The sequence below is a fragment of the Tursiops truncatus genome, chromosome 2, assembly GCF_011762595.2.
Source record: "Tursiops truncatus isolate mTurTru1 chromosome 2, mTurTru1.mat.Y, whole genome shotgun sequence".
NCBI lineage: Eukaryota > Metazoa > Chordata > Mammalia > Artiodactyla > Delphinidae > Tursiops > Tursiops truncatus.
In genome coordinates, this window is record NC_047035.1 from 100014542 (window position 1) to 100028057 (window position 13516).

General features: G+C 46.9%; 1 protein-coding gene across 2 annotated transcripts in view; it reads left to right on the forward strand.

Annotated features, from left to right (window-relative positions):
• The window catches only part of CGNL1 (cingulin like 1), a 156833-nt gene that overhangs the window by 70843 nt on the left and 72474 nt on the right, over positions 1–13516 (forward strand). For both annotated transcript variants that reach the window (XM_019947019.3, XM_033851738.2), the window contains exon 8: positions 4881–5093. In XM_019947019.3, coding sequence (XP_019802578.2) covers positions 4881–5093 — 213 coding nt within the window. The remainder of the gene's footprint in view (positions 1–4880; positions 5094–13516) is intronic.

Here is a 13516-nt window from a genome sequence, read left to right on the forward strand (position 1 = left end):
AGAATCTCATGGTGTTTTATCCCTGACATTTACCAAGATACAGGTACTTAGATATCAGTAAACTATTCTGGTTTTAAAATCCTATTGGTCTGGGGATAGGCTGTGCTCAGAAATGACATCTCTAGAATAATTATAAGCTTATTGTGTTGTGATGTTACTGAACATTATACACATTTTACTAAAGAAGCAAGAGAAAAAATCATGTTTCTCATCAACTGTGTTATACTTTTTAGGCCATCCTTCTGGGGAAAAAAATAATTCTTTGGCAGCTATAGTTTTGATAAAAGACCTTTACTTTTCCTTTCAATGAGTGTGGGCCAGAGATAGGGACTCTGTAGAACTTCTGGGAAGCTTTTATGCAAAAGAGAGTCTAGATCAGTTTTGTTTTCTCATTTTGACATGGAATACTTGTGAGTAGGTGGTGTGTGAAGTGAAACTTTCTGTGGGCAGATGAGCTGCTACTCAGGACATTCTGGTTTGTGTCTTTTGGTGCCCCTGCTGTCAGGACAGCCACTGGCTGCTGCTAGTAACAGCTGGGGCCCAGAGCATGCTTCCTTTTCTTCTCAACTTTCCTTCTTGTCTTTTCAGGTTCTGGGCAGGTTTCTTTGCTCCTGTTTAAAAAGGTGGACCTCCTTACAAGCACTTGAGCAGAACTCAATACACCGTTCATTTGCATCTGAGAGACTGAGTAACTGCCCGCTCCTCAGACTTTCTTGAGTGTGTAGTTTTGTCATCAGGCCTGCAGAGGCTGTGTAGTGAAGAGAACGGGCATTGGTATCCAACCTGGGTCCCAGTCTTCGCTCTACCACTTACAAACTGCGTGATCTTAGGCATCTTAGCGTCTCGGAGCTCCAGTTTTTTGTTTTTTAAATGATAATATTCATCTCCTATGATTTTTTTTTTTTTTTTTTTTCCCCGGTACGCGGGCCTCTCACTGTTGTGGCCTCTCCCATTGCGGAGCACAGGCTCCGGATGCGCAGGCTCAGCGGCCATGACTCTCGGGCCCAGCCGCTCCGCGGCATGTGGGATCTTCCCGGACCGGGGCACGAACCCGTGTCCCCTGCATTGGCAGGCGGACTCTCAACCACTGCGCCACCAGGGAGGCCCTCTCCTATGATTTTTAGAAATGCTTAGCGTAATTCCTATTATGTAGTAAGTACCAAACACAGTCAATTTTTTTAGCCTACCCTGTACCCACCCCCAAATACACATCCATACTAGGTCTCTATCTCTTGTACTTTCATGTGTGCAGCTAGCCTGGATGTGTATAGGTTTTGAAAGTACTGATTCTGAGTGCCCAGAGTTTTCCTTTGTTTGCTTTGATTGGAGTCTACAGAGAGGCATGTGCATCTCTAATAGACGTTCACGTGTATTTTGAGGTTTATATGTTTTCTCTCACTTCTTTGGCTTGATATAATTGGCAATGAAGCCACCGAGGTGATGAAGTGAAGTTTTTGAAATCTCCCGTCCCTTTCGGTCTCTACCCTGGAAAGCTTCAAGTGCTACTCAGTGATACGGTGAGGTATAATCTGATTGGATTTGTGTAACAGAGTCCACTTAAGCAACAGCCCCAGACACAGATAACAGCGTGTTGGTGTAGAATGGACCATAAAAACAGGTTCTTGACATGCATTGGTGGCAGTACACAAAAGGCAACACAAAACACAGATATATCCTGGAAAAGATAAGTGTGGGAAGAGGAACTGACTTATTGTTAAAACAATTGAGAAATGTGTGAAAATAAGAGCAGGAAACGGGGGTAGGCTCGCAAGGGCAATTGTGAAGAAGCTGGCAGGAGGCTCCGGGAAGGCCTAGAGAGATAGCCAATAGCAACAGTGATGGGGGGGGGGGGGTTTGCGGGTGTTTCTAATATCCCTAAGGAGGGACTGGACAGTGGGAAGCACAGGGCATCTCCTTTGACAAATATCAGGACGGGGGTATATTTTTATAAAATTTACTTATGTGTTCTGTGTTTGGTGCTTTGGAAGAGCCAGAGTTGCTCTAGTTGCCTAGACGAGTCTCTGGAAGTTTCTTCTAAGCTTCTTAGTGCTTGCTGGCTAGATTCTTGAAGGACTAATTCTTAGTCTGTGCAATGCAGCTCTGTCCTGGGATTGCAGAGGCTCCCCTGGTTTAATGGATGTGCATGCCTAGAGTAAAGGAAAGAGATTCCATTGTCAGTTATTCTTAACTTGATACAGGTAGTTTCATCCGCTCATCAGTGACCCACTTCTTAAATGGAAAGTAGTGTATCATCTCTGAGGCCTCGGGTCCCAGGTGGCAACCATTCCTTCAGTTCGCCAGGAGCTCCAAGAGGACAGGATGCGTATTTACTTAGAAGCTGCCAGTGAAAGAATAGACGAGTTTAGAATTCTGACATCTCCAGACTCCTGCTGTACTGCCCATGTTAATTTATTTATGTCCAGAACAGGCCCACTCCCAATATCATTGATCCATGCATCAGAAATATTAATCAGATCTATGTCCTTTTTTCAAGGAGCTGATAATCTAGCAAGAGAGATAGGAAAATAAAATCTAGATACAAGGACTGCATGGTAAAAGTATTAAGTGCTATGAGAAGCACAGCCTAAGTGCGGTGGGTATTCAGGAAGGGGATTCAAGGAAGACGTCTTGGAGGAGGTCATACAGTATCTGAGTCTTGAGAGATTTTCTGAAAGGCAGAGAGACGTGGGACCGAGAGGGACGAAGGGCATCCCAGACAGGATGCTGTGTGGGTGATGGCATAGAGGCTACAGGTGAGAAACTGGAGCTTGGGAGCCGTTGGGCAGCTCTTGCAAACCACCTGGGCTGGAGTTGATGAGAGCCTCAACCAGAGAGGTGAGGGAAAGGGTCTAAGATGTTACAGAACTAACTTTTTGGTTGTGAGGGACAAGGACGAGAGAGATCAAAGTCGCTGCCAGGCTCCTGAGCAGGCACTGCCGTTCCAAAGAAGAGGAGAGGAAGGGACTTGAAAAATTCATTGAGAGGGCTTCCCTGGTGGCGCAGTGGTTGAGAGTCCGCCTGCCGATGCAGGGGACACGGGTTCGTGCCCCGGTCCGGGAAGATCCCACATGCTGCGGAGCGGCTAGGCCTGTGAGCCATGGCCGCTGAGCCTGCGCTCTGCAACGGGAGAGGCCACAACAGTGAGAGGCCCACGTACCGCAAAAAAAAAACCAAAAAAAAAAAAAAAAAGCACTGAGAAACATAAGCCTCCGGAATCATAGGTGCCCAAGGGACATCCAGATGGATGAGTCTCGCAGGTCTGGACTCAGATAAGGGTTGGAGGTAAAGGTTTGGGGGGTTATTTATATAGAATTTAAAATTGAGGGGAAAAAAAAACCTGGATGAGCTTGCCAAAAAAGAATGAAGAATGCAAAGGCACATTCTTGGGGATCATTTTAGCTTTTTAATAAGAGGGAGAGAAAAACCAGAAAAGATTGTCTCAGAAAAAGTGGCCTGAGGGAAGAAAACAGGAGCATGCAGTGTCTTTGAACTGCAAGGCAGAAGAGACTTCTAAGGGGACAGGTGAAGAGGATCAAAGAGGGATTGAGAAAAGTGAGGACTGAGAAAAGGCCATTGGATGTGGAGATTAAGAGGTCAGTACAACCTTGGAGGGGACAGGCTTAGCAGACTAGGAACAAAAGCCATTTGCAAGACTGTAAGGAGTGACAGGGTGGTCAAGGAGTAGAGGCAGTGAACAGAAATTATACTTTCAAAAGCTTGGTGGAGGGCTTCCCTGGTGGCGCAGTGGCTGAGAGTCCGCCTGCCGATGCAGGGGACACGGGTTCGTGCCCCGGTCCGGGAAGATCCCACATGCCACAGAGCGGCTGGGCCCGTGAGCCATGGCCGCTGAGCCTGCGCGTCCGGAGCCTGTGCTCCGCAACGGGAGAGGCCACAACAGTGAGAGGCCTGCGTACCACAAAAAAAAAAAAAAAAAAGTTTGGTGGAAAACGTTGTTTTTTCGTTTGTTTGTTTTTGCCCTTGGCTCAGGATCCTTGTGCCCTGAGGAAAAGGACATACATTCAAGGAAACAGAAAGGAGCAAAATGACAGAAAAAAAAAGACAGCTGATGAGTAGAGACTTGGAGCAGGGTGGCAGGGGAGAAAGCTTGTTGTCTGTGAAGTGGCTTTGGGTGGGGAGGAACCCTGGCGTCCAGAGAGGAGCTGGGTGGTCAAGCCCAAGTCCTGGCTGAGTACAAAGTAGGGGTGTCCGCCGGGGAGGGTGAGCCTCAGCTTGAGGGGAGCTGAGCAGGTCTGACTAGAGATGGTGACCTGAAGGGAATGCCCAGCCTTGGCAGGACACCCTTGTGTTTAGGTGATGCGATTTATCGCGGAACTTGCTGCCCCAGTCTTGTGACTTTGCTCGTGAACAGTGAGGTTAGGAGGCAGTGAAGGCGGAGAACGTGTGAATATCGTGCCTGCTCAGCATGGGGCAGGGGCATCCCGAGGACTCGGGTTGTGGCTTAAGGGTTTGAGTACACGCAGGCTTCTGGGGGTGAAGGAAGCGAGGCCAGCAAGTCAGCATTCCCCCCACGAAGCAACGGCTCCTGAAGGCCGCCAGCAAGGGCTACAGACCATCGCACCGAAGTGATGTGAGACGGAAAAAGCAGACCTGGCCCCTCAGAGCATCGAAAATGAAATCAGTTTCCCTTTTCTCCCTCAAATTAAATCTCAGAAAAGCTAAGATAGTCGAATCCAGGGGGATGGTGGACTCTGAGGAAGGGAAGGGGAGAGGAGGAGAGGGGCTAAAGCAGCATGTAGTGTACGGGAGGAGAGAGTGCGGAGGACAAGCAAGGAAGGGTAGGGCCGTGTGTGCCGGTGACCGAGGGGGAGGTGCAGGGTGGCTCGCATCCTCACCTCCCCGCCCGCGTTTCCTCCCTCCAGGAGCTTCTGCAGGCAAAGCAGGACCTTCAGCATCTACTCATCGCCAAAGAGGAGCAGGAAGACCTCTTGAGAAAGCGGGAGCGCGAACTCACCGCCCTGAAGGGAGCCCTGAAAGAAGAGGTTTCCAGTCACGACCAGGAGATGGACAGGCTGAAGGAGCAGTACGACGCCGAGCTGCGGGCCCTGCGGGAGAGCGTAGAGGAGGCCACCAAGGTGGGTCCCGGCCAGAGTGCGGAGGGGGTGTCTGTTGCTTGCCTGCCTTTTCGTGACAGGGTGAAACTCAGTTTCATCAGATGATTGATCCAGACCTTGTTCACAGACAATACACTCAGCAGTTCTGTTGGTCACCGTTTTAAGTTTGTAAACTTAAAAATTGTTAAGGACCCTGCTTAGAAGCTCTTATTACATGCAGTGAGGTTTAGAAAGCCCAGGAGTGAACCCCTCCAGGGTTCCTAAAGGTCGCTGGCCTAGGGCACTGCGTGACTTTGCTAATGGGGTAGGGTTGCAGACAGGACCCAGATTTCTGGAATCCTTCACCCCTGCCCCCGCCTGTTCCTTCCAACTTGTGAAGCCTTTTGTTAGACAATTCAGGTTCTTTTCTCAGCAGAGTTACAAGAGGGTTAATGGGCTGAATTGCCCAAACCCTTGCAAGATAATTTTTCTCTTAATTGAATTCTTGGCTCCTGCAGATAGATTCTAAATTATGTTGAGGTCTCTGGTGCGGGCCTCATGTGGGCTGTTAAAGAAAAGGGGAAAATGAAGGGGAAAATGTTGTGAAATATCATGCCATCTTTAGGGAAAGAGGGGAATTACAGAGTATAAATTGTTTAGAGTCTTTGCAATATACAGGTTAAAGATGATGAAGAAAGAACTCTTGATATTGTTTGTTTATTCTGTGATGATTACAGTGACAGCTCAGAGCTGGTAGGCCCTCTCTCCTGTGCTGCATAGTGACTCACTGATTTTCAGTTACAGCATGGTAATTGCAAATGACAAGAAGTGAAAGATGGGTTTGTTGTCTAACAATAAAACATTTGGGAAATAGTCTGCCTGGGGTTATTATAACAGACAGTTAAAAAAAAAGTTGATTTGCCTATCTTAGTTTTTTTAAGGTTTGGTTTAGTTTGGGGGAGAAAAGCGAAACTGATTTAATTTTCGTTGCTTTGCAGGGACATGTCTCTTTTTTCCGCCTGATTTCCTTTCTGTGCAGGAGCCTGGTGTCCTTTCTCTTGGCCTTTATGTGCTGTTGCTTCATGGGGGACATGCCAACAGGCTGCTGAGTAAAATAATTTTCCTTTGGACCCATCATGTCTTTATCATCTTCAGACCTTATGTCAAAGGTTGAGTTAACATGGTTTATTCATTGAAGGGTAGTTGAGGATGGTGTTTGGCAAGTTTATAGTAATTTGACGGTAAGGAAAATTAAACTTATGCCACACACGGGATGCAGGAGATTTTATTGGAAGTTTCTAGGTCCTCTGCTGTCACATGTTACAAGTGGGGAAGGGAATCATGGTAGGCGAAAGAGGATCTTTGTTGTATGGAAATGAGATAATCTGTAAAGACTTAGGCTACTGCATTTTTGTTGTTGTTTTTAAATTTTATTTATTTTTGGCTGCGTTGCATTTTCGTTGCTGCGCACAGGCTTTTCTCTAGTTGCGACGAGGGGGGCTACTCTTCGTTGTGAGGTGTGGGCTTCTCATTGTGGTGGCTTCTCGTTGCAGAGCACGGGCTCTAGGTGCGTGGGCTTCAGTAGTTGTGGCATGCAGGCTCAGTAGTTGTGGTGCACGGGCTTAGTTGCTCCATGGCATGTGGGATCTTCCCGGACCAGGGCTCGAACCCGTGTGCCCTGCATTGGCAGGTGGTTTCTTAACCACTGTGCCACCTGCGAAGCCTGGCTAATGCATTTTGAGATCTCCTGACATTTAAGCATTGCTTCAAATTAGACAAAAAAGAATCACATAGACCAGCGACAAGCCATTTGTAGTCGACAGTGTGTGCCCTTTGTTGCCTTGTGGCTGTCCCTAGCACAGTGTCTGACACAGTCACATCTGTGCCGCATCTGATGAGTGCAAGTAAGTGGAGGATCAGTTCCCCTCTTAACTGGATTTTCAGTGCCTGGTGTGTGGTTCCTGTTGAATTTTCTCCAGTGATGACATGGGAGATCTTTTAGGAAACTCTGTTTCTCTGCCTTGCTTTTGTTTTTTTTGTTTGTTTGTTTGTTTTTTGCGGTACACGGGCCTCTCACTGTTGTGGCCTCTCCTGTTGCGGAGCCCAGGCTCCGGACGCACAGGCCCAGCGGCCATGGCTCACGGGCCCAGCCGCTCCGCGGCATGTGGGATCTTCCCGGACCAGGGCACGAACCCGTGTCCCCTGCATCGGCAGGCGGACTCAACCACTGCGCCACCAGGGAAGCCCCTCTGCCTTGCTTTTGCATTTCCCTGCAGTTTCTTAAAGAGGATCCTGATTGTGTTTTTTTATACCTTGTTAGCTTTTGCTTCTGAAGGTGTTTTCCAAACAAATGTGGCAGAATCATATTTAATGGAAAAAAATTATGTCAATGTAATGGACAGATGCTGCCTTTTTTTTTTTTTTTTCCGGTACGTGGGCCTCTCACTGTTGTGGCCTCTCCCGTTGCGGAGCACAGGCTCCGGACGCGCAGGCTCAGCAGCCATGGCTCACGGGCCCAGCCACTCCACGGCATGTGGGATCTTCCCAGACCGGGGCACGAACCCGTGTCCTCTGCATCGGCAGGCAGACTCTCAACCACTGCGCCACCAGGGAAGCCCTGATGCTGCCTTTTTGTTACATTATTTACATAGCAGTACTATATAATAGAATTTTAATAGTATTATATTAACTACTTGGAGGAGAGTGAATTAGATACATATATATATATATATATATTTTTTTTTTTTTGTAGTACGCGGGCCTCTCACTGCTGTGGTCTCTCCCGCTGCAGAGCACAGGCTCTGGACGCGCAGGCTCAGCGGCCATGGCTCACGGGCCCAGCCGCTCTGTGGCACGTGGGATCCTCCCGGACCGGGCACAAACCCGCGTCCCCTGCGTCGGCAGGCGGACCCCCAACCACTGCGCCACCAAGGGAAGCCCTAAATATAATTTTTTAATTTAGTAAAGAGTTTCTTAAATTTTACACTGGCCTTTATTATTTTTTAATTTTAAAAATTTTTTCATAAGAGATATATTTTCCAAAGTTCTTTTTTTAAAAAATTAATTAATTAATTTTTGGCTGCACTGGGTCTTCATTGCTACATGCGGGCTTTCTCTAGTTGTGGTGAGTGGGGGCTACTCTTCGTTGCGGTGCACGGGCGTCTCATTGCGGTGGCTTCTCGTTGCGGAACACGGGCTCTAGGCACGTGGGCTTCAGTAGTTGTGGCACAGGGGCTCAGTAGTTGTGGCGCACGGGCTCAGTAGTTGTGGCGCACGGGCTTAGTTGCTCTGTGGCATGTGAGGTCTTCCCGGACCAGAGCTCAAACCCGTGTCCCCTGCCCTGGCAGGCAGATTCTTAACCACTGCGCCACTAGGGAAGTCCTGTACACTGGCCTTTAGCCTTTTCCTGCCTCAGGGGAGGGACTCACCCACCACTGTGACTAAAAGCTGACATTTCTTTAAGGAACTGCATTATATTAAAAAGTTTATTTAAAAAGTTTATTTCCTTGGTAAGTCTTTGGAGGCAGCCCAACCTCCTAGCATCAGTTTTTCTAATTTTTGCTACTGAATCAGGGCCAAAAATCCCTACAGTGCTATTTTATCATTGTCAAATAGCAAATATTTCATTCTGGCCTGAGCTTGAGCACTAAAAGTTTTAAATTACTAGAACATTTGGTGAAAACTGTCACATTATATTAAGAATGTTTTATAGGTATTCCAAACAGATACTCTGTAAAAGTGGTTTTCGTAGACCCAGACAGCCACACCTTTTAAAGAACAGATTGATTGCTCAACAGAGGAGAATTCATGAGCGCCCTGATGGTGTGGGGTGTCCTCGTGCAGCAGAATGAACGTCACTTCCCCTCAGAGCGGTGGTAGTTCAGGGCATTAAGTGAGCTGCTTCAGTTCCCTCCCCACAGAAGGAGGTGTCTTTACATTGTTAGAAAGAGGATTCTATCTATCACACAGTCTTTGAAAAGACTGTGATAGATAGAACGTTGTTCCATAACATACTTTTTTTCTGTTATGTTCTTTTATACTCTTTCCAGTTTTGAAAAGGAAATGTCCTCTTTCTCCTTGGGTCTGTGGCAGTGGCTGGGATCCACGTGCAGAAATGGACAGTCAGTGGGGATGTGCGTGACTGTCATCTGGGAGTGAAATGAAGACCGTCCATAGCTGTTAGCGTCTTCTTTTCATCCCTACTCCTCCCTGTCCCCAGTTCTTGAGCAAGAGAGAAGTGTAGATGGTGGTCAGCATTTTCAGATTTCTCAGAGAGTAGGCCCAGCTCAAATTCCAGCTCCTCTAAGAGCTTGCTTCTTGGACTTGACAGTTCCCAGGGGCCTGGTATTGCTGATTACAGAGTAGGAAAGAGTAAATGCCCCAAGTGAAGCTATAGGAGATGGCTTGTGCTGGTAGAAACCAGGAAAGATTTCATGGAGGGAGCTGTGAGAGGGGAGTGGTATTTGGATATGTGAGCATGGAGGCTGAGGACAGTTGGGGTACCGAGTACAGCATAAGCAACACCTTGTTAGGTGGGAAGGTGAGATGTGTGTTTGGGCTGGAGCCTTATGGAGCAATAGAAGAGAGGAGAAGGCAGGCTTAGGATAGGGGGAAGAAGAGGAGGACACAGATGCAGAGACCTGAAGAGAAGCAGCCAGGATCAGTAACAGAAAAGCAAGGGGAAAAGCGTTGTATTTGGCCTAATTAGTGAAACATTTGAGAAACTTGTAAAAGCAGCCCGTTTTTATATTACATACTTATACGTTGAGTCTGTGTGGTTTTATATGGTTCTGCTCTTTATAGTGTAAATTCTTTCTAACGTTACAGCCACATTTTATATTCTATATAACCCTTAGAGAAATTTTATTCAAATTCAGTGATGTTGAAACTTTTCTTTTCCCCTCCAGAACTGTCCTTAGATTATGCCCTTATGTGTGTGTTTCACCTGATAATTTGGAAATGTCGCTCAGTCTTGTAAAAATGAATACGTGCTCTCGTGCTCCTTTCTCATAGCATCTGTAGATTGTTCCTTCCCTCTTGGCTACCAATCTGTGAACAATTTCTTTTCAAAGCGTAAGGTCGGCAGAGGGTCAGATGGTAAACCCAGTGCTAATCTCAGGATCAATGGAATTGCCTTCCTTAAGAGAAGGCTAATTCAGTGTGAAATCTCATTTCTGTCTTCTCCGGTGGAGGCACGTTAGCCGGGGAAACTGTAAAACATCCTTATTTCCTCAGCTCTTTAACTTCACGTAATCAAGTTACTCTGAATGACAGCTGTTGAGAGCGGGGGAAGCGGCAGGTTTGTAATCAGGAGCCCACAGGAAAATGTCCCTTTTCTGCAGATTCGAGTGTGCCTAGAGTGGCTCAGGTCCCTCCGTCGGCAAAAGTAACATGGGAAACATTCAAGGTTAAAAAGGTTCTACTTTTCGTTTTTTTCTCCTCTCTAGTTTTTTCCCCCCAGAGCTGGCTCTTCATAATTACATCACTCTTCTGCATTCTGTACTAATTAAAATGTACCTGAATAAAGAGGCCTGGTGTGGCATCCTAGGGTGTTCGTTTTGAACCTTCCATCAAAGCCCCAGACGTGCCCCATCCCTGCTGTGTCTCTGATCCCAGGTGCATGGGTCCTGATAAATCTCTTATGGGCCTTGGTGAACAGTAAACGGGACATCCCAACACTTCACTCCTGGTGTTTGATCGGAGCTGCCAAAGTCACTTGCTGTGGGTGTAGAAGACTGAGTAAGAGTCCCTGACATGCCCATTCATTTTCCATCAGATATTTGAGTGTGCTTTACCACTGCCAGTCACTGAGGATACAAGGCAGGCAAACCATGGTTTCCAGCTTGGAAGATCTTTTGTAGCCTTGTGGGGAGAAATGTGCAAATAAGATGAGAATGAAGTTATAGGTGCTGTGGTTGAGGCACATGCAGGGCAGGAGATCAGGAAGGGCTTCTGGTGTCCGAGGGCAGCATTCAGGAGAGCACCAGCACATCTGTTCTGTAACTTGACGCCCTACATGTCTTTTGTGTACCAAATACTCGAGAATTAGACATGAAAACGATAATTCCTTTCCAAGACCTCTCTGAGAGTTTCTGAACATTATCCCATCTTGAACCTGCTGGCTTTGTACCCAACTCCTCTTAATAAACTCAGGGTTAACATTTAGAATTGCTAGAAAGTTTAAATAGTCTAAATGCAAGACAAAGAAAGAACGTTGACCTGAGGGATGAGTTAAAATAGATTTCATTTATTTAAAAAATCAATTAGGTCCCAGTTATAGGGAAGGTTTCTGGAGGGGTAGGACCTCATGAAGTGAATATTTATGGGGAAGGCCTCTTTCCCGCTAGGATGACAGCCTCCAAGGAGCTCTCCTTCGGGTCTCTCGCCTAACTTCAAGGGAGCAGATTTAGCTGCTGCCGTTCTGTGGGGAGTGTCACAGTGCAGGGGAAAGGATCCTCACACAGAGAGGCCAGCCTTCGGCAGGTTTTTTTTTTTTTTTAACATCTTTATTAGAGTATAATTGCTTTACAATGGTGTGTTAGTTTCTGCTTTATAACAAAGTGAATCAGTTATACATATACATATGGTCCCATATCTCTTCCCTCTTGCATCTCCCTCCCTCCCACCCTCCCTATCCCACCCCTCCAGGCGGTCACAAAGCACCGAGCTGATCTCCCTGTGCTATGCGGCTGCTTCCCACTAGCTATCTACCTTACATTTGGTAGTGTATATATGTCCATGCCTCTCTCTCGCTTTGTTTTAATGACACTCCCTTGAGGCCTCATAAGTGTCGGTTGAGTAGGAGGGCGTTTTCCTGTAGCTCCTGGGAGAGAGGAGGTGGCAGCACGGCTTTCAGGTTGCCCAAAGCACTCGGATGACCCAGAAAATCACAGTGAATTCACATGGAGTGTGAAGAGAAAGTGTGGAAACTTGGTGGAGAAGGAGTACAAAAGCCTTGTCCTGGCCTCAGGAGGAATAGCAGGCCTGGTCTGCGAGTCACACTGTCTGTGCCGCATCTGACACAGGCTTTAAGCCCGCCTGTGGGAGGGGGGACAGCTCTTGCCCGTTTCCCACCTGTATGAGGAATGCCCAGAGGACGAGGCATAAATAACGCAGAAGATTGGGCGACCGCTAGTCAGCATCAACGCCTCACCGTTGGGAATGGATGGTTGATACAGTATTTGGACTCTCTGTCAATAAGTAGTTCATTCATAGTCATTCATTAATTGGGCAAGTATCCATTCCAGCATTTCATGTGGGCCAGGCACTGTGCTGGGTTGTGGGGATAAAATGGGTAAGAGGGGTGAGACGGACAGAGTTCAGCCAGTCATGTGTGTAAATGTGTAATTCAGTTGTGATAAGCGCTTTGAAATGGAGGGAGGGACGGGAAGCTTCCTCAAGCAAAATGAGGATGGAGATCTGAAGGATGAATGGGAATTAACTAGGGTTAAAAAAACCTCACAGAATGTTCCAGGCAGAGGAAACAGCATGTGCACAGGGCTTGGTGGAAGGAGGGGGTGCAGTCTGTTCAAGGTGTTGAATGAAGGCCAGTGAGGCTGGGCTGTGAAGGACGACGGGAAGTCTGGAGTGAGAGGAAGTGGAGAGCAGAGTAGGGACCAGCTCATGCAGCCTGTGTGCGTCTTAAGGATTTTGTTCTGTGTGTGTGTGTGTGTGTGTGTGTGTGTAAGTGTGTGTAACACAAGCAGAGCAGATTCCTTCTGTGGCAAAGAGTCTGCTCTGATCGTTACAAGTAAGGGCGTTGCCCTGGGATGACGTCTTCATGCTGCCATTTTAGATGGAGGCATGAGCTCTCTGGGGTCTCTTCAGCAATCTATTTCCATTTTTAATGAGGCCTCTCTCTCTGCTGAAGGGCAGAGGGGAAGGGAGTTGGGGTCATGGAGGGTCCCATTTTCTTGAAAAAATTAAAAACTTTTTTATTGAAGTATAGTTGATTTACAATGTTGTACTGACTTCTGCTGCCCAGCAAAGTGACTCAGTTATACACATAGAGACATTCTTTTTTATCTTCTTTTCCATTATGGTTTATCCCAGGAGATTGGATATAGTTCCCTGTGCTATACAGTAGGACCTTATTGTTTATCCATTCTAAACGTAATAGTTTGCATCTACTAACCCCAAACTCCCAGTCCATCCCTTCCCTTCCCCCCTCCCCCTTGGCAGCCACAAGTCTGTTCTCTATGTCTGTGAGTCTGTTTCTGTTTCGTAGATAGGTTCATTTCTGCCACATTTTAGGTTCCACATATAGGTGATATCATATGGTATGTTGTCTTTCTCTGTCTGACTTACTTCACTTAGTATGATAATCTCTAGTTGCATCCATGTTGCTGCAAATGGCATTATTTTGTTCTTTTTTTATGGCTGAGGGGCGTCCCATTTTGTTTGTGACACTTTTCTCTTTGCTGATCATTGGTTCCCTGAATTAGTAAACTGTGTCTGTGAGTGAG